This window comes from Acanthisitta chloris, unplaced genomic scaffold (assembly GCF_000695815.1).
Source record: "Acanthisitta chloris isolate BGI_N310 unplaced genomic scaffold, ASM69581v1 scaffold39917, whole genome shotgun sequence".
Taxonomy (NCBI): Eukaryota; Metazoa; Chordata; class Aves; order Passeriformes; family Acanthisittidae; genus Acanthisitta; species Acanthisitta chloris.
The window spans coordinates 2,866-23,213 of NW_008681665.1; the positions used below are offsets into that span (position 1 = coordinate 2,866).

General features: G+C 42.0%; 1 protein-coding gene across 1 annotated transcript in view; it reads right to left on the reverse strand.

Annotated features, from left to right (window-relative positions):
• MAPKAPK3 (mitogen-activated protein kinase-activated protein kinase 3) overlaps positions 1-20,348 on the reverse strand; it is a 46,291-nt gene that overhangs the window by 528 nt on the left and 25,415 nt on the right. Inside the window, exons 2-9 of the mRNA XM_009078178.1 lie at positions 12,247-12,386; positions 11,401-11,465; positions 9,296-9,375; positions 7,692-7,818; positions 6,138-6,213; positions 5,842-5,966; positions 3,905-3,990; positions 1,268-1,348 (exon numbers count right to left, since the gene is read on the reverse strand). Coding sequence (XP_009076426.1) covers positions 1,268-1,348; positions 3,905-3,990; positions 5,842-5,966; positions 6,138-6,213; positions 7,692-7,818; positions 9,296-9,375; positions 11,401-11,465; positions 12,247-12,386 — 780 coding nt within the window. The remainder of the gene's footprint in view (positions 1-1,267; positions 1,349-3,904; positions 3,991-5,841; positions 5,967-6,137; positions 6,214-7,691; positions 7,819-9,295; positions 9,376-11,400; positions 11,466-12,246; positions 12,387-20,348) is intronic.

Sequence of the window (20,348 nt, forward strand, 5' to 3'; positions counted from 1 at the left end):
TATGTGAGCACACAGGACCATACTGCTGGCATCAATTCCACCATGTCCCTATGCCCAGCACTTCGTAAGGCTCTGGGCCTTCACCAGCTACTGCTTCTCACCACACCCAGGACACAGCTTTCCTGCTCTTACCAAACTAGATTAGCAGGAACTGGAATAAAGAGTTCATACAAAGATGTTTAAAAGTGTCTGCTTCAAATTCACGTTTCCTTATTTGAATTAATGCCTAAGTGCATTTTAAAATTTTTAATAAGGTTGTGAACAAAAATCTCCTTAAGTAAATTAATGTCTAAACATTTAGTTCAGGAAAAAAATAACAATTAAGTATTGCAGGAATGTCAGTAGCTCAAGCAAATACCTCTGGGACCTGTACAAAGCACAAGCACAAGAAGTTCTCAGAAACACGGAAAAGAAGAATGCTAAGTGAAAATGTCTTTTTGGTCCCTTTGACTCAGGAAGCAAATGTTGCCCAGGTTCTAAGAAATTTTACCATTACATAGCTTAACAGCTGAGACTACATATCAGTGATTGAAATAAAATCAGCAATCAATAAGATACACTACAGGAATGTTGTAATTGTCAAAATGCCAAGCATTGTAAGTGCAGAAAATTGAGAATTAATTTTAAAAGCATGCCAACCTGATAAAGGCAGCAGAAAAGAGTTAAGACTTTTAGTCTGCCCTATAGTTTCACTTTGCAGGAAGCATTCAACAACTGTCATCAGTACAAACAGTAGGTGAGGCACCTGGTTAAGTTAAGGAAAAGACAGACAGGTTTTTTTATTCTCTTCCTCCCCCAACCAAATGTCAGAAGACAAGGTTAAGGTTCTTTAAGACTGCTTAACAACACAAGAACAGAGCAGAAAACCAGAATGCAGCTCAGCCCTCCCACCCTGTCCCCCTACATTTGCATCCTATTCTTCACTTTAACAAACTCCAAGCTCTCTCAACACTGTCCTTCCCCTCTGTGGTTACATGCAGTGGCTCAGCAGGTAACATCACTAATGCCTTTGATCATAAACATCATCTTTGTTGATACTTGGTGCAGCTCTAAGGCTGAAAGACGAAGCTCAAATAACATTAATTTTATTTTAACAGTTATCATATGCTTTACTGTTCTAACCAAGACTGTTTATGCTTTACTTGTTTGACATGATTGTATTCAGAATAGCCCCAGTCTCCAAGGAAATGTGCATATGCAGAGAAGCCAGCTCAGCTCATCTCTTATCAGAATTTACTTAAAGAAATCTGAACTAGGATTGACTCACTTTAACTTCATCCCAGTGGTCCTTATCCTCTTGCAGGACCCGTGCAGTATGAAGAGGAGTTGGTGGCACTGACATTGATCTCTGAGAAAAGGGAAAAACATCAAAAGAAGTTCTGGAAAAATAACATTTGGGAAGCAACTGCTGCTGTGTATGAAGGGCATAAAACATGCTCTAACGTCCTTCGATGGCCCTCATTGTTCCTTCTTCCAATCACCTCATAAATGAACTCATGTGTTTGGCAGAAAAGGACTACAGTCCCTACACAACAGTATCTTTAAAGAACAAGAGCAGAAAGAAACTAGTGCTGACTTTCTTTCACTCTGCTCCCTTCCAGTCCAACCATTTATCCAACCAGTGTTGGATAAATTTTCATGTACATTTTAGATTTTAACTGTCATTTCACTATTCATTATTCAATGTCTGAAAGTGGTTAATTTGACCTTTATCTCCTAGGATTTGTTGTAGGAGAGATTTTCTTGTACATATGCATTAACTGAGATTACCATTTATCAGACAGTAAGTGTGCCCCAAAGAGGAAACGACATCATTCTTCTGAGCAAGGCACAGCTCAGGAGACAGTGCATTGCCTGAGATGCTGCTCCAGATAAAACTGAGATCTATGCTCATCTGCCATGAAAGATCAGTAGATACTTTACATTAGAATAAGAACAATTTCTGAAGCATGAAGCACAGTTCCCTAGATAAATTCAGCAAGGATCATGGTAATTCTTGCCAGTCCATAACGCAAACTATAATTTCATTTGGATATTCTATCTTCCTTATGCTTTCCACCCAAACTTGCTGTCTACTGCTGTTGCATCTTGCACCAGGCACAGCTGCATGCCAACAAAATCTAAGGAGATCCCTGTACATCCCTGTGAAACAAGCCTTACATTGGAAGCAGTGCTTATGCTTCACCAAGCTAACTGCAGCACTGCAGTAATTCCAGAAGTGAAGCAGAAATCCTGACTCCTGCATCCTCTGGAAAAGGACCCTAACTGGCCAGGGTATAGTTTTATCACATCTGGGACAAGAGAAATGGAAAACAAGCAGGCTAGCATTAGTGATGCCCCTATCCCTATCTGCTGTGAGCTGCTGCTTGTTAAAAAAATCTTATCCACAAAATAACTAGAGGATTCTGTGCTCCACCTAAACTGCCAATTTTTGCCTAGTTTACAACAATAGTTTTTATCCAGCTAATTTAAAAAAAGGGAGGGAAAGAAAAAAGAGGAGACACAAGCACCCTCCTCTGCTGCTTGTGCAAGGCATCTCCTCATACATGTTCCCACTCAGGAATTTAGGAAAAGGGAAAACAGACATTCACTCTATTGGTCTTTCCCTCTCTTTCTCTGCCTCATGGAAACAATAGGTACAGAAGAATAGAAAAGGTAACTTGCAGCATTCCTCTGGGAGCAGTATTGGAGCAGAGCCCTCAGGTGCAGCAGAGTCTATAGACCTTGTCTCTAATCTCCTCCTCATTAACTGGCTCTGGGCATATTCCAAGTAACGTGTGGATGTAGGTGGCAACTTCTTAGCTATTAGGCACTCACTCCGTGAAATTCATTGCCTGCTGACTTCTGACACCTCCTTCTTGGGGCTCCAAGCACTTAAACCTGGAGGTAAGCACTCTCGACAGTGATTACATTTTTATTTGGTTAGCAAAGACTTAGAAACATTGTCTGGGGCCTGTTCTAGTTCTACAGGGTCTTTGTAACCTCAGTTTCTCAGCTTTCACGACTCTAAAGGATGACAACTTTCTAGTTCTTCAGGATGACATATAGCTACATTTCATTTGATTCCAAGGGCTTTCAGACCTGGCTGCAGGAATTCTGGAAATGAGGACTGTTAGCCACACCTCTGCTTCTGCCCTGGCCTCTGGGAATCAGCAGACAGGGGAAGCACTGTGGAAGAAAAGTACTACAGTACAAGTGATTCTGTTCCCAGCTGATGACTTTTTGGGCAGCAAGAACAAGACTGGTGTCTTTTTAGGCATGAATGTGAGAAGTATAATCTGCTGTTTTGAGGGACACCTACAGAGCGGAATTGATATCCTTTGTTAAGAAAAACTGAATTCAACCGAGTCATAGAATGAAACCTGAACTGGAACCATTAATAGCTCTGGTTAGCACCCTATCTGCCAATCTCTCACAGGGCAATAAGCTGAGACCCTTGCTCCTCCCCCATGCATTTCCAAGCTCTGACCAGGGTAAGGATTCCCACTAAACTGTGTTCACACTGACACAGCTATGCACAGTGGTGCCTGAGACCACTAATAATAGCTCTCTTTAAATCATGCATCGATGAAGTAAGTACATAGAGTTTATTTTTGTATTTTTAAAGAGAGTAACACATGCATATGCTGCAGAGTCAACAGTGCCTGCCTGCTCGCAGGAAACATAGATGCATTCGGCTGCTGCTTCCAAGGACACTATTGTGGGTGTGTCTCCCTGTGTGTCCTCTGGTAACACCAAGAAGAACTGTGGTTCTACAGGCAGATGACCCTCTGCGGAGGGCACAGGAGGTTAATTAAGCTATCGACAGAAATAATCATCCTTGTCTTGCTGTGCTGTGTGGAGCTAAGTGTAAGTCCTGCATGTAAGAATTAATTCATCATGTAAAAAGAGATATGAAACTCACATTAATCCAAGGGTGATTCATAAATTGAGAAACTGTCATCCTCTCTGTTGGGTCAGTCTTCAGCAAGTGGCGAATCAGTTGTTTGGCTGAAAAACAGGACCAACATGGCATGTTGCAGTCTACAACTGTGTTCCCAAATAACCTTGAGAACACAAAGATGTACTGAGTGAAGAAACATAATTTTGCAGAACTCAGAACACCTACCTATTGCTGTCACTGTGTTAAGAAGCCACGTACAATGTGGCAGGTTACTATGTTTAAAGAGGCAGAACAGAAAAACATCCAAAACGAGGCAAGATGGAAAGGCAGAGGATTAGGGATGCTAGCTATGCTATATCTACATCACCAAACCAACTATTTTGAGAGCAAGAACTTGAGGAAAGGAGAAACACAGGAACAGAAAGCTGCTAAGCTGCCTGTCTGAAAGATGGCAACAAGCTTGGCATTATGAGCTGAATGAATGCATAAGTTGATGTTTAGAGAAATGATAGAAGATAACAACTAGCACAGGCTGTGGGGGAAAAAAGGACAATAAATTTTCATGACTGAGAGGCCACAGAGGACAAAAAAAGTCAAAGAAATGGATTACACAAAGATACTTTGCCGCAACTTTCTGTGAACATGGTATCTGCCAAAGCAAGAGTACTAGGAACTGAGACAGGAGATGGTGAGAGTCAAGACAAGAGTTTCATTAATGCAGGTGGACAGACTGGAAACATTGCATCCAAAGGATGTTATGTAGGAGGACATACACATAACTTCCCTGGGGGAACCTAGAAAAAAACCCTTCTAAATAAGAGTTCTCTTTTAGAAACAACAAACACAAGGTGATTAAATGCTTATAAGAAGCCACCATAGGTACAAGTTTAGTTTGCTGAGAGAGACTGCAAAGGACAAGAACAGCACAAAGCAGGGGAAAAGGAAGCAATCTGCTGAAGGTACCTTGTCAGCCTAAAAGAATACACACAAACCAGCTGATCTTAATAGATTCAAAGGTATGGGGCACCTGACTTCATTGATGCAAGCATACAGAAACCCTACACATTTTCCAAGTGCATGTTCTCTCACCAAGCTCCTCTAGCATGTTAATAACTGCTGGAATATGGACAAGACCTTAAGTAGAGAAAATACTAAGCCAGAAACCCATAAGTAAAACATCTCCCTTAATGTTCAGTAGGCTGTGCTGCACACACAGCCGTGAGATCCAATGAGGGGTGAAAATGCCACAGATCATGGCATTATCCAAAGATAATTTGTTGTTGCTAAACAGCAGACAATAACAGGATCACAGCAATATAATGTGCTTGTAAGAAAAACAGATGAGCCCAGAGGTTGCTGATCTCTCTCTTTAATATGACAGGCAGGTGAGACTTCCAGCTTATGAGACTGTCAGGATAAGAGAGAATCAAAAACATCCACTTTCAGGACACTGGTTTGAGCCCATCAGCTTTTCATCAATGACTTATACAGAATCAATTGTTGACCTTGATTTAAGTGGTGGCTGGCAAATTCCCACATCATAAAAACCTATCACGAACACTGCCATCCTTGCTGGCTGTATCACCAAGCAGGACAAAGGCTGAATGAGTTCTTAAGACAGCTTGCCTTTTTTCTAACTCAATTTACATTGTAGCTGTCCTGGCTGTTTCCTTTCCTAGGATTAGACACTTCTGTTTCAAGAGGATTTAATCTCAGCATTCACTAGCATTAGCTGGACTTGGAAAGCAAGTGTTCTGTAGTCATTTACTTTTTGCAGCACTTAGGTTGCTTCTGATTTCTGTGTTCTAAGTCATTCTCTGTATCACCTTACAAAAAATTAATTTAAATTCCAAAAGGAAGGGAAAGAAAATCTAAGACAGGTTTTTAGAAATAGCCTCTTAGTAAGCACTCCACAATTGCACAACACCATGCACATACTCAGCAGGGAGCATTGTTACCTTCCTCCGACACTTCAGCCCATTCAGGATTGGGAAACCCATATTGGCCCATCCGAATTCTTCTCTTCATCCCTGGAGAAATGGCTTGACCAGTGTTTGAGTAGAATGGAGGGAACCCACACAGGCTACAAGAGTGGACAAAAGAATTTGTATAACTAGGAAAGTTCTTTCATCTCTTAAATCTATTCCCATACAAGCTTATATTGTACTGCAGGCTGCATGAGCATAGTGATTGATGACAAATTTAACAAGATCTGTCCTCTGTCTGTGCATCAAGCCTCTTTCCAAACACTTACAGAATATATGTGATGACACCCAATGACCACATGTCACATGATTTGTCATACTTCTCAGGACCAAGGACTTCTGGGGCTGTAGAAAATTAAAACCAGAAATTAACAATCAGATATTTTCTTTGATCTCCATTACCTTCTAAGTAGCAGCACATTTCAATGACAAATATTGAAGGCATTAAAAAATGCAACTCACTGCAGGAACTGGGTAGTATTTTCTATTGACAGGTTCCTAAAAGCATCTAAAACAGCTTTAAAAAGGAGGAATGGAGTTGGCAAAACGCCCTACTCCTCACCTTGTGTCTCTCTGCTCAAGACATCACTAAGATTACCAAAAGGCAGAAGGAGTTACAGCTAAATGTGTACAGGGAGACACTGCATTGAAAGAGGCAGGAGCATATGTTCCAGCAATCAGAACAGAAAGGCCCTACTTGAGCTGTGATAAAATTTTGAACGGTACCTAGGTGGTATGTTTAGCTCCAGCAGCTCCAAGGCACTGAATTTTTCTTTGGCCTCCAGAGCATTATATTTTTTCACTAAGTAACAAAATTAGAGAGACATAGATTTAGAGTGGAGGGGTTTTTTCCCCCTGGGGCAGGTAACCTGGCAGGAAGCTTGATCTTGTAAGGAAAATTATTCTTTAAACATATGAGCAATCATGCTGGTTTATAAAAATGTGTTGAGAAGGGAAATGTCAGCTGGTTTATACACAAATATAAAGGCATAAAAATATGTATGCGTGAATTCCTTAATATTTTATCACTAAACCCAGCTTACAAAACTATAGAAGCATCAGAAAATAAATTGCTATTGTAATTTTCTGCTAACAGTGAACAACAATACCTTTCAATTAAAAAAAAATCCAACCTGTAAAAACTCATCAGAGAAGTAATTATTCAAAAAAACTAAGTCTTTCTTCCTCCAAAGAAATTCCAAGCATGGACTGCCTCAGTCACACCATATAATGAAAGACTATTTAACTCAGGACTCCAAAATGAGTGCATAAAGGACAATCTACTGTGGCACTCATTGCACAGTGCTCTGTCTTTGGACAAAATGGAGGAAAAATTCAGCTGTGATTAAGTCACATTGGTCTTTTATTACTAATTCCTCCATTTGCCAGATTGGAGAAGTTTTACAGCTGAGGCAATACTCCCCCTGTTCTCTTTTATTGCGTTAGTTAAGCTAAGGAAAGCTTTGCAAGGAATCACCCTAATAATAATGAAGCTCAGTTCAAATTATTGCTTTTATTGCATCATTCAGAGGAAACACCAGGATTACTTCAAGTGTAATCAGAAGGAGCATTAGCTCTCTCCTTTATCCTCATTTGTATGTCCTGTTAAGGCTGTTTCCCCTGCAACCAAGGAAGGAAGCAGGAGCACTGAACTCTACTGGAACCAGACTAGGTTTGGGTTGGAACCCAGTTTGAATTCTGCAAGTTAACACTTGCATTACATTCACAATAGAAGATTTCCCACCCATTCCTACAGTCCACAGGCACACTACAAAGGGAGGGATGACAGACTGAAACATAAAAATACATCTTGGATAACTCACCCACATAATAAGGAGTGTAACAGGGGGTCTGCAGTGCATTTACTACAGTGGTTTCTTTGGCAAAGCCGAAGTCTGTGAGTTTGAGGACAGTATCCTTGTCTTTAGATGTGTAAAGCAAGTTTTCAGGCTGAAATGCCACCAAGAGAAAGGAAAAAATGGACAATGAAGAGACGTCTCTAATGGACTGGCAGGTCAAACCATTGCTGGGTCACCACCAACATTTGGGCTTTATTTCCATCACATCCTCACCAAAGCACATGGAAAGTTGCCTTCCAACATGTAGCAATTTTCCTCAGACTAAGTATCAACCTCCCTCTTAGCATGGTATTTAGGAGAGCAAACCACAAGCCCCTCATCTCATCCAGTGGGCATCAAGTCTGGCTTCTTGAATCATTCCCAGTTCCCTGCACTTCCTGGGATGGATCTGTCTGATGACAGCAGCTGAGCTGACAGCACACTGTGTCGCACTCAAGTAGGTGAGGTGGAGGACAAGAGAAGTCCTCAGCCGAACTCTCCATGAGCAACTGAAACAACTCCATCAGAATTAACTGCTTCCCGTTCCTCTGTCTCCTGAAACCTGTTCCACTCTTCCTCCACACTCCATAGAGGCAAAAGTGGCACAGAGGGAATTACAAGCTCTTTGCACAAGAACAGAGACAACAGGACATCTCCAGTATCTGCAATTATTTGAACTCTGGCTCCAGTTTATCCCCTGGTAATTCCATGATGTGGCAGTTCTCCTTCAGCTAAACACACAGAAACATCTGTAGAAAATGCACAGACTCAGAACTGTGGAATCAATCTGATGCCTCAGTCTATCATTACATGTCCTGCTCTCCAGCAGACTGCATCCCACTGCCATATCACTGAGCTGGAAATGCCAGGGTGCAGCTGGCTTGTCTGTGCTTGTGCTGTGCACTTCACAGAGTGAGAGCAAAATACAACACTACAAACTCTGTCAAACCTCTACAACAAGATCTGGGTTCAAAATGTAGCTGGTAAAACACTGTTCCACATGACAGTAGCTGAGATCTTCCTGTTTTCCCAAATATTCATACATATTATTAACATGAGTCGGATGCGTGGAATTGGTATTATTCCTCCCACACATTTCCCATCTTTCTGAAGGGGGTTTGGTGGTCTTGTGTTTTGGGTGGGTTTTTTGGTTTTTTCGGGGGCTGGTTTTTTTTGGGGGGGTTGTTTGTTCTGGCATATTTTTAGTGGTTTTTTTTAGGCAAGTATCATGCTAAAAACAACTAATAACTGGCAAAGACTGTACATAGAGGTACAGCATTTAGTATAAGTTCGGTTCAAACAGAGTTGTTCTCTTATTAACTAACTGGATTGCAAGTGGATAGTACCTCTTTAACTAACCATCTGACTATCATGAGATTCCTCTGCATTCTCTGTACAACTGGAAGGCATTAGCACACATGAATATTCCAACCTTAGACTAGTTGCAAACAATCCCTTCTCACACTGGCAGAGGAACAGGAACGCTTTGACCATCTGACTGTACTCACAGTTCTGTTTAAACCACCACTGCCCACTTATTTTTCTGCTGTAAGTTCTTTTCCCCCTGCCCACACACCTTCAGGCCTCACCTTGACATCCCTGTGAGCGATGTTCATGGAGTGCAGATACTGGATGGCTGTTCCGATGTCTCTCATTATTTCAGAGGCCTCTATAAATACAGTTTTAGAGAAAGGTCACATTAACATTCCCACTGTAATGCAGGGACATGCTTGGGAATGCTTATGGCTTGCAAACAGCTTACTGGAATACAGGGCAAGCGTGAAGACTAGAAACCCTAAAATTAGCCCTAACAGCTGTGTTTTGGTTTTGTAGACAACCATACACTGAAGTCCCCTCCTGAGCAGGCACTGCCACTGAACACCTCAAACTCCATTTTATGAAATTGTAAATTTGTGCCTTAATTTGCTCACCAAAAGAAAGCAACAAGAGCAAGTACATAAGCCATAACTGTTAAGAAAGGAGCCCCATCCAGGACATACCCCTGATTGTCCAAGACAGAGGTTTAACTTTCAGCTTCTAGTTCAGAGGTAGGAGGAAGATCTAACAGATTTTCTAAAAGCAGGGCAACATAACAATATAGTAATTTTAGAATAGGTCACATCTTCATTCCTCACTGTCTTTAGAAGTTTTTCCTCAAGAGAAACAAACCCAGTTCTATTCTGCACAGCACAAACTGCCACATTTGAAATATTCAACATAACCCTAGTGGGAAATTCTAGCGGTGGCAAGCTGCCTTGCAACAGCCATCTGGAAGGGCTCAGTTACACAGGGAGAGGTTTCAGAGCAAGGAGGAATGACATCCCCATGTGAGCATGTATCACACATCCACTGACAGGGAAACAATAGCAACTTCCACCTGATCCTCTGGATTCTGCATGGGCAGAACCCAGAGCTGCAGTAGTGAGAGAGAAGGTAAAAATTCTTGTACTTTAACTTGGAATCCCTTTTCACATGGCTTGAGACTGAAACTAGGCAAGGCATCAGAAGGCATAAACACTCATATTCTTTAGGGAAAACCTTGCACCAACTGCTCCTGCCTGGACCAGGCCAAACCCCTGGCTCCTCATGGGAAGCTGTGGCTACATAAACAGGCAGTGAACCTGGGGAATTCAGTGGTACAGGGCTCAGTTATCTCTGGAAAGAATGAAGGTGGAGTTTTTGTTTTACACTCCCAGATGATTTCTGAGTACTTACAATATTATACAATTCTATATAGTGTAGAAATGATGTTTTTAGTAGAGTGCAGTTGCTAATGTTCATGGAACCAGTTTCCCCCCTGAAATTTTGTGTTTTAGAGAGGAACAAATAAAGTTCCTAAAAATGCTCATTTTGCCTGCACAAGTCTCTCACAAGGCTTAAAGGATTCATCCCAGGCTAGAAAACACAGTCAAAAAACAGACTGGCCTCTACACCAGACTTGCAAAACAGTCACAGTAATTTAGAAGCTCAGGTGTACATGTTTTTTCTTCTAATCATTTTGTCAGGCTGCTAGTCACAAACACTAACATTTTTACTCCTGAGCTCTTGTCTGCTGCCATGCACACCTGTGATACTCTGCAAATAATAAACACCAAAACAATAAAAATGGCAAGACTATTGTAGTGCAAGCTCTGTCCCTGCCTCATGGCAGGTCTTTCAACTTGCACAGTCCCTACTACAGACAGGCAGCCTTGTTTACTGTGTGGCTAATAACACCCCTTTCAAGTAGTACTTTAGAATCCTTGAATAAGAGATGTTTCAACAAATGTGATTTGCTCATTATGCTCATCACCTAACAGTATAGCTGTGCAGAGAGATGCTGCTTGAGGGACAGCCAAAGAGAAATCACAGTAGGAGCTGCACTGATCATGTCAGAGGTGGTCTGGCAGGAGACCAGGGATTAGAGTAACAGAGGCTGTGATGGTTCAGAAATGAAAAGGCTGAACAGATTTGTAGGAAGAATTTTCCTCTAAACCTTCTGTGTTGTGCCTGATCTTGGCTAATTTTCATAATCCCTGATTTTCAGGAACTTTTTAAAAGAAGTCTTTAATACAGAGTTGGATAGAAAATAATAACAACCACTTCCAGCAAAAATCAGTCAAAAAAAAAAGCTTATCAGGAAACTAAGCAAGGGGATAGAGAAAGGGAGAAGCAATATTTAACAAACTTTAATTTCCAACTTGTGATATTTCACCTCTCTCCGTGAAGGCTTGATCTCCTCTCTCCTGGATCCTGCTAAACAGCTCTCCTCCCTCCATGCTGAAAGACAGAACACAAAAAGCCCACCTTACATGAGCAGAAAAGACAAAATGAACACCTGGCTGTGCATTCACACAATCACACAGAACCATGGCAGGAACAGATAAAGACTACAGGCTGCCTATATGTCAATGCTTCCTAAACATCACACTCGCTTGAATCAATGCAGAAAGCCATTCTGGTAGAGAATAAGTAAAAAACAAAATAAGACCAGGCAGTTTTGATGCTTTCAGTTTAACGTACCCTGTCCCAGGAAACATGGGGAGTCAGACATGCTGGCACTGGGAGGCTGGAGATGAAGAAAAAAGAAGCAGCAAAGATACCTAAAAAGATTATTGATTTGTCCTCAGTGAAGAAGACAATATCTGTGGTATTACAGGTCCAGGAGAGAATAGGAAAAGTTAGAGTCAAAACAGCAGCAAGAAGGATCATGTCAGATCATTGGATTTACACCTGAAGTCGGAAGCCAATCACAATCAGAGCACATTGTATTTATAGAGGCATATCTTTCAAGACTGTACTAATCAGTCAATGCTTTAATGAGGACAATTGTCATGGAGGACACAGAAAATGTATTTTCTGGTTAAGGTTCCTCATTGTTCCATCATACCAAGATGGCTGGAGCAGCTATAAATTTCCTTACCAGTTCTACAAAGACAATGAAAGATTTGCTCTACAAACCAGCCATGCTGCTAGAAATCCCACCAATGCCAACAGATTTTCCCACTCCCTCCACCCCTCAAAGAGCAATGCCTGGTGGGGGTCTGCTGCTGGTCCATACCATTCCATGACAATGAGAAGGCATCTCTTTCCATGATGTATATTCTCATAAACATCCAGGACATGGACAATGTGAGGACATCCCGATGCTCGCCAGTGATACTCTACCTCCTGACGGGCTTTGGGGTTGTCATACAGGAGCTGTGAAGGAATAGAAGAGAGCAAAGTCAGTGAGGCAGCATCACTCTATGAATTGGCACCTACATGCATGTGAGCTCAAAGATGAGTTCAAGATGAGCAAAGGTGACTCTTAGCACTTTCTCTAGTCAAAAGGTGACAATCCATCACATTTGCAGCATCTCTGAGTTGCCCCACTTCCTAGATTGAGGGTCAGAGAAGCAACTAGTCCCTTGGACCTGGAAGGACCTCAAGTGGCAGTGAGGAGAGATTCAGAATCTGAGATGGAGACAGATCTATCTTACCCATTTCTGGAAGGGGAAACAGCACATTTTTTCATACTTGTTTGCAGTCCTTCTGAACAGAGGAGAATTCCCCTGCTAAGGACAATGACCTTTACACCTGCCCACAGCTGCTGGCAGAAAAGACTTCTAGGTGGAATGCAAATCATTTAAGTTCAGTGAGATTTAAAACAATGAGGACTTTTACACTGGCTCAATGTGCTTCTTAAATACTGCACAAATTTCTGATTCCATCAGGGACTGAAAGGGACCTTTGACTATCTAGATGCTTGAAGTTCTTTCTCTGTCACATGCAAGGCCAGTTTATTTTAAAGGTGCTAATCTTTAGAAGGGCAGTAAGAGCTCATCTTTCCTGATCCTGCAACCTCGTACACAAGAAGTGTGTCCCTTCCTGTTTGAAGAGCTGCTCTGTACCAGACTCCACAACTGAGCTTCTGTGCAATGGGGGCACATTGCTGAATCATGCCTGTTCTTCTCTGCCTCATGTCTCTAGACACCATTAACACTTTGTGACAGAGACTCTCTTTACTGCACATTTATGGTTCTTACACAATACAGCTGTGGTCCAAGTTTGGTATTTTATGCCCTACAGTAATAATCATTGTAATGATGGAGCAGCAGCAAAGCTGATACTGTATAAAGCATTGTTAAGTATAGTGAAACAGAATAAAAAACAAGCAAAGAACAATCACCTCTGATATATTTGTGTTGGAAAAGACCAGCAACAAGGGTTGGGGAACTGTTTTCAAACAAGCAAATAAAAAGCATCATTTCTGCACTGTTAGGGCCTTTGCCTGAAGCATTTCTCACTTGTTGTTGCTATCAGTTCCCAGTCAAAACACAACTGCATGACAATTGCTGAAAACAAGTATTAACATGTAACCTTCTGTTGGGGACCAATGAATCAGACAGATTGTTTTTCCATCCAATAGCCAAACTAAGCCACAAATGGTGTCACAGGCACCTTTCAATACAGGGGAACACATGATTTAAAGGTCACAGGAAGGAAGATGCAAATTCTGATTTCCTTATTGGCTCCAATACTTGCATCACTGGAGAAAAAAGCTTACACCTCTTGCTGCTTCAATACCCCTTTCGGCAAAGCAGACACAGTAACGTGGCAGGAAAGACCTGTAACACTTTATGAGATGCTGGACAATTCCTCAGGAGCCACTAGGCAGAAGGCAAATGACCTCTCTTCCAGGCTAGGAACAGGAAAATGGTGACAGCTATCCCTGTGCTGAGTGCACATTCTTGTACTTCTGTGAAGCACAGAGAGGTAGCAGGAGGGGATGTGTGGCCCCAGGAGGGCTGCTGGCTCCTCAGCTGAACAGGCAGGGAGCCCCACCACTGTGCCCACCCCTCCAGGCTCCCTCTGCTCTGCTCCAAAGGCTCCAGCACACACCAGATTTTCAGCAGTGCAAGGAGCTGAAGAAGCTTTCTTGCCAAGTTCATTGCCCTCACAGCCAACCTACTTCTTCCACGGCTGTCATTCTGCACCCAGAGCACACCCTTTTGAGATCACTATCCGCCTCTTCCTTCCTGCTCCAGCCTGGCTATGGCCTGATTTCCAGCACAAATAACTTCCTAAAGAAGGAGATGGCTCAAATTTGGACAAAAAGCCCACTAGTGAGTCCAAGTGCAGTTGCTTTACTTCTTTCAGCCATCAGCCCATTCAGCAGCTTTTCCTTCACGGCCACTGTGTTCTAGCTCAGTAGGACTGTCCATCAGCATTTTCCCCTCTGCCCTTCAAAGTTTGGGCTGTTGCCTAGAGGTGTCTTTAAAAGTTCATTAAATTATGTGTGCCACAAAAAAGCCCAAACACCCTCAGACAAAACAGGCCATTTAGAAAAGCATTACAGGGTTTACTGTTGGGACATGAGTGGATTAATGCCACTTCTGAGCAGGACACCCCAAAAACCTTCTCCCTTATCCTGTGTTCCTAATCAGACATTCCCATTCTCTTTACTGATGTAACCACACTATCACCTGTGCATCTTGTGCTTGTATAGTGTACAGAGATACTGTTTTTCATGTTTATACAAAGTACTTATGAAAATTGTTTCATTGAATTGAATTCTCACACTCTGAAGAGCTTTTACAATACATTTTGATACACACAAGGGTGTTGCAGTTTCTTTTCTCCACCCGTACAAGCAAGTTTCATACACTCCTTAGTGCCAAGACCAAATGTACTCATGTCAAGATGACACCTGGAGAGGCAGAGAAAAGGAAATTCAAAAATAAAGAGCAGATACACATACCAAGCAACATCTGATGCATCAACCAACTGTTAATCTTTCAATTTTTCCTTTTGAACCTTAAAAATAAATTAAATCTTCTCTTTGTCTAAAACTGAAATGTACAACTATAACTTTTAAGACATCTTAGAGACATGGACACTTGTAAAATGAAAGCCAGGCAAGGTCAAAAGCACCAGTTTCTGCAAAATGTGATGATTTAGAAACACAGGCTGAAATTTTAGATTTATGGTTAAATTTAACAAACTTGCAGAAAACATAAATGGACATTTTGCCATTTTCCTGAGCCTGAAGAGCAACTGTGCTTCTATTGCTGCAACAGCTTTGGTAAGACTTCAAGCTGACACTCTACAGAAGTGCAGAGATAGTCGTGAACAAACCCAGAGTTTCAAATCAGTTTTCCAGCGCTGCTGGTTCACAGTATTTTGAGGAAAGAGCCCCCAGTCACCCCCTAATGTTCCCACACAGTTCAACTGAGTCACAGCTTGTCACGATAGTCTGTGGGCAGGATCATGAACCAGCCTAAATTCCAAACACAAACCCCAGAAACATGCTTCATCTCCCAGTTTTTCATGAAGCCAAATGACACAGCACACAGCAGCCTTTGCACAGCAGTGAGGGCTGGCCCATGTGTGTGGTCCAACAACACAGTCAGGACCAGCAGCTGTACAGTACAGCACTGGAGTTTTGTTGGAGCTCAACATTCCTGAACACCACCTAAAAGAAGCAGATGAAGCAGGTATTATTGTTCACAAGGATATCACCTAAACCAGAGGTGATGGAAGGCAAGAAAGTACAGGATGTGATTCACACACCTCTCCTTGATATCTGAAAAAGCTGGAGAGGCAAAAGAGCTCCAGCACAGGGTGTGCTCAGGCTGTTCTTGAGGAACAATGGGATAGCTGCCAGCAGACACTCCAGGATGTGCTGCTAATTCAGGGCCTGGGCAGTGGAGGGAGGCCTGAACTTCTAATTCTGGGGCAATGGCCTAACTCAGATCAGTGGGAGCTTGCCAAGCAAATTCTACACTGCAGCTTGGAGGGGCAGCTCTGGGAGATTTCTCCCTGTGCAGAGCTTCTTGGTAGAAAGAAAAAAAAAAGCCTAAACCATTACACAGTATCTTCTAATAGCTTTGCCATCGATTCAGTGCTGTGTACACAAGGAAGGATGGCAGGAACCTGCATAGCTTAATGGTCTGATCTACACAGGAAATAATCTTTTAGGGACTCCAGGGAGCCGCAAGTGATCTTCTGGACTCTGAAACTGTAACAACTCAAGTGAAGATATCTATGGGCACCGATAAGGACAGGAAACAACCATTTCTCAGTGATTTTCTCTTTAACATGCACTGACAGATTACACAGATTCCTGTTACACCTGCTATCTGTTCCCTACATAGGGGATTAAGACCTCCACATATGCTTTTTTATTTTAAACCTCAGCAATTTCTCCTAGTTCCAAACAGTTGCTATGCTTGGATTAGAATTGCTACAGGCTCAGTTCTCATCTACAGCACGTGCCACGTTAAAGCAGCATCTGACACTGCAAGCATCTCTTTCTTACTTGCACCAGTTCCAGAATCTGAGCTCCCCTTCACTAGACAATCAGTTTTATAATCTCTAAGCTATCTTCCTCACAAGAAGGGATCCCATGATTAAAACAGAAATGGGACCAGCAGAAACTTTCAGTCATAGGGGCCCTTCAGCATGCAATACTGACATATAAGAACTTATATCTAGCTTTATGTATTTTTCTATGTGGGAAAGAAAAGACCTAAGTGATTAAATGTCTGGCTTCTTTTGCCTTCTTTCCTCTTTTTGTGTAGCTGTTACAAAAATGCTGAATCCTACAAATCAGCCTTGGAATCTGAATTCATGCTGATGCACAGAAACTGACACCATTTGCTGCAGAGCAGTTCTTCCAGTAGCTCTATATTCAACAGGGTTTGATGGCAAAATGAGGCTTGGATAATGTTTCTTTCATCCCCTCCCTCCCCTGTGCTACCAAAAGATGGCTTTGGATATTTTGCCTTTTATTGCATCCTGATTATTTGCACTACATCTATTAATTCAATATTATAATCTTTATCTGTCTCTTCATAAGGGCTAAAGCTATGCTTTATGTCAGAATGCTCAAGGAATTGAAATGACCAAGGTTTCCTTCTGCACATGTCAGCACTGCCAGTCAGTCGAGCTGCAGCAAGAGCCATGTGTCTGTGTGTAATGGCAGCCCAGCAAGTGGGGAATCCACTCCTGAAAACCTCAAAGAAAGCACTGAATTTTTCTTAAAATAGAACATGCAACAAATTTCTGCTCAAATTGTTTAGTACTGAAGCCCATAGACAAGGGATGGAAACAGGGTAGGCACAGGTAGTAAGTCCTTCAAATCCAGCTTAGGCTGTACAAAATTAAACCTGCTTGGAGGCTTTCTTGAACCAAACTGTCATCCCAGTTCCTGCAGAGCTGTCCAAGCTGCTACCACAGTTGGCATTATTTGGCATGTCCATCAGTGCTCAGGTAGACAGCCAGTCCCAGAGGTGAGCTTCTCCAAGCAAATAATAGTAACAACAGTCAAGTAGCACAATTTCCTAACACTCCTGCCTGTGGTACCTAATCCTTTCACTCAACCTACTGACTATCAGGGGTTTACTGCCTGCACTGAAGGACCCTTCTCAATCCACCTCTTCACTCCAGTCTTCCAGTCTGTACTCAGCTTATCCCTTGAAATGGCAAAAGCTCTTTTGTATTTTGCCAGCACACGCAAGAGTGAAGAGGACTCGGAGAGCACTGCTTGCATGTGGTGTCAGAGCCAAACTGAAACCACTTCCCTGCTGACATATAAGGCTGCAAATTCCTTAGGCACGTTTTGAAGGGAAAACAGGAGAAGGAGTAGAACAGACAAAGATAAACAGGTCAACAGAGAGATGTGCTTTTTTTCTAAGAGTTTGCGCACTAGACGTGCAGCAAATCTGCTGAAGAATTTAGCTCACTCCTCCTCCATCCCCAAAGAACACACACCACATCAGTATTATTTTGCTCCAAGCCTCTCTCCTGCAGTGAATCAAGTAGGTCTCTTGAAAATAACTTTGGTATGGTTCTGTATTTCATTTATTGCAGCAGTACTCAAGTCACCACCAGGCACTCAGTATGACTCTACAATCTGAGGTAAATAAATGAGACATACCACTATTAATGCTCTAATTACACATGCAACTAGCCATTCACTCTGCAAAGGTCAGCTGTCTTTGTTCATAAATGTTAGTGGAGATACAGCAAATGCAAGTGAAATGGCAAAGCTGGGGGCCACTATCCATGTCAAAGGTATCCCCTTGCACACGTGAGGTTAGCATAAAAGGAAGCACAAAAATAAGCAAAAAATGTCCTTGAAGAAAAGCTACTCTCCTGACACTTGTTAATCTTACATGAATCTATTTGAACTGCAGTGCCAAGCATATGCAGCTGTATATTCAATACTATGGGGTATATAGAGATTTAAATTAAAAAAAGCCCCACTATGTATTTTGTTACAGCCATAAGATTACTTTGCATTTTAATACTGTGCTTGTTCTGCTGTCTGGATGGAAAAATAAGTCTTCCTGGCACCATAATACTCCAGTTATACTCTGTTGTGACAGACTACAAACCAGCTACATGTGGCTTCTGTTGTATTCAAAGTATTGCAACTGGATTTTAAAAGAGAAATAAATCACCAACAGCTACTAATGTGTTGGTACCAGACAAGAACATTCTCAAACACTTGTTTATAAAAGAAGGCCTAGAAATCAGCTCCTCTCTCTGCCTTCTCCTGATGACAGCTTCTACCACAAATGCTGCTGTTTAGCCAGCACTGACAACTGCATCCAATACCTGCAGTTAATACTCAGCATCTGGGGAGACCTGCTGCAAAGCCCGTTCCAAAACCCAGACATGCTAATCTGGGATTAAAATAAAATGATCTGTAGCTCTGCCACTATTTTGACTCTTCCTAAATTTCCAAGTTGAGGAAAAGGAAACCTAAAACTCCAGTTGAAAATTATGGCACTTTTTACTGTATAATTCCACTCTAGTGTCTGATAGGACCGAGTCTGCTGATAGGGACCTGATTTTGCCTTTGAAAGGGAAAAGAAATAAAAGGAAAAAACTTCAACAAAAACTCCACTCCTGAGTTCATAAATTCTGATGACAAGGAGTCAGGTGACTTGGCTTCAGTCATTTATATCTCCATCCTTGGCTGGGCATTAGCTGTAGACCTTGCTTGTGCAACTTTGCTGTGAAAGAAAATTCCAGCAGTACAAAATACCATGGCACTTCCTCCGATCTTGAGCCCATGAAACTTTCTCTTTGCTTTGACTTTCGATACTCGTAGAACACTAAGATAAATTCAAGACTATAACCTTGATCTTCTAGGTGTCTATGCTTGAATCAAAGCATATAAAAGATCACTTGAAACTTTGAGATATACACTATGGCCAACAGTTTTGCAACCCTGCCATAATAAAATATCCCACAACAAGGATACATCTTGCTTGTCCAGGAGTCAGAGCTGTCTTGGGGCCAATCTGAGACTGAGACACAGATTTCCACAAGAACTATGGCCATCACAAAAAACTCTCCCATTTAAGTGCCAGTTGTGTTTCCTTACCTTTGACTTTCTTCTGTGCAATGACTATGATGCAGCAATATCTCCAAAAAACACCATAGCACTTTTCATGGCCATGAAATGGGTTGAGGCATATGTCTGTGTGACCCCCTCACATGCTACCCCAATATTGACAGCCACAGTTGCTAATTTCCATTTTAACCACCCCTAATGCCCCCTCCTCTCAATAATGTGACATTTTTATTATATACAGACTCACACTTCTGTTTTTCTTCAAAAAAACCCAAAGGAACAAAACTCCTCAACAACATGCCTAACTACTCTAGAAGTAATAGCCATTGCATTCTACACACACTTTCCACATCAAGAAGGGGAAAGAACAATATCATAGGTGTTACTCTGAGAGCTGTAATGCTCATGTCAGTGCTAGCTGCCATGAAACCCACCTGTACAGCTGTGTGGGACAGCAGGACAATGACACCAACATTAATGAGCCATAGCACACCTCTGTTGGAGCAGGGTGTGGCAAAAGGCACAGTCCAGAAAAAAGAAGTACTGAGAAGCCTTCATGCTAATAAGCATTATCGAAATTAACAGAGATGTGATAATACTGAACAAGGTAGAAGCAGAAATTAGTAACATGTTTAATCTCATTAACCACAGATAACAGAAGCTCCAAGAGGCACCCATGCTGTCCCCCAGCCTTTCTCTGTATTTCTTGCACGTGTGATTACAGTCATGAAGATTAAATCACTCAAAGAGCTCCCAGGAAGGCTCTGACATCCTTCCCCTCTACACAGAGGCTCTGTGGGGTGCACACTGGA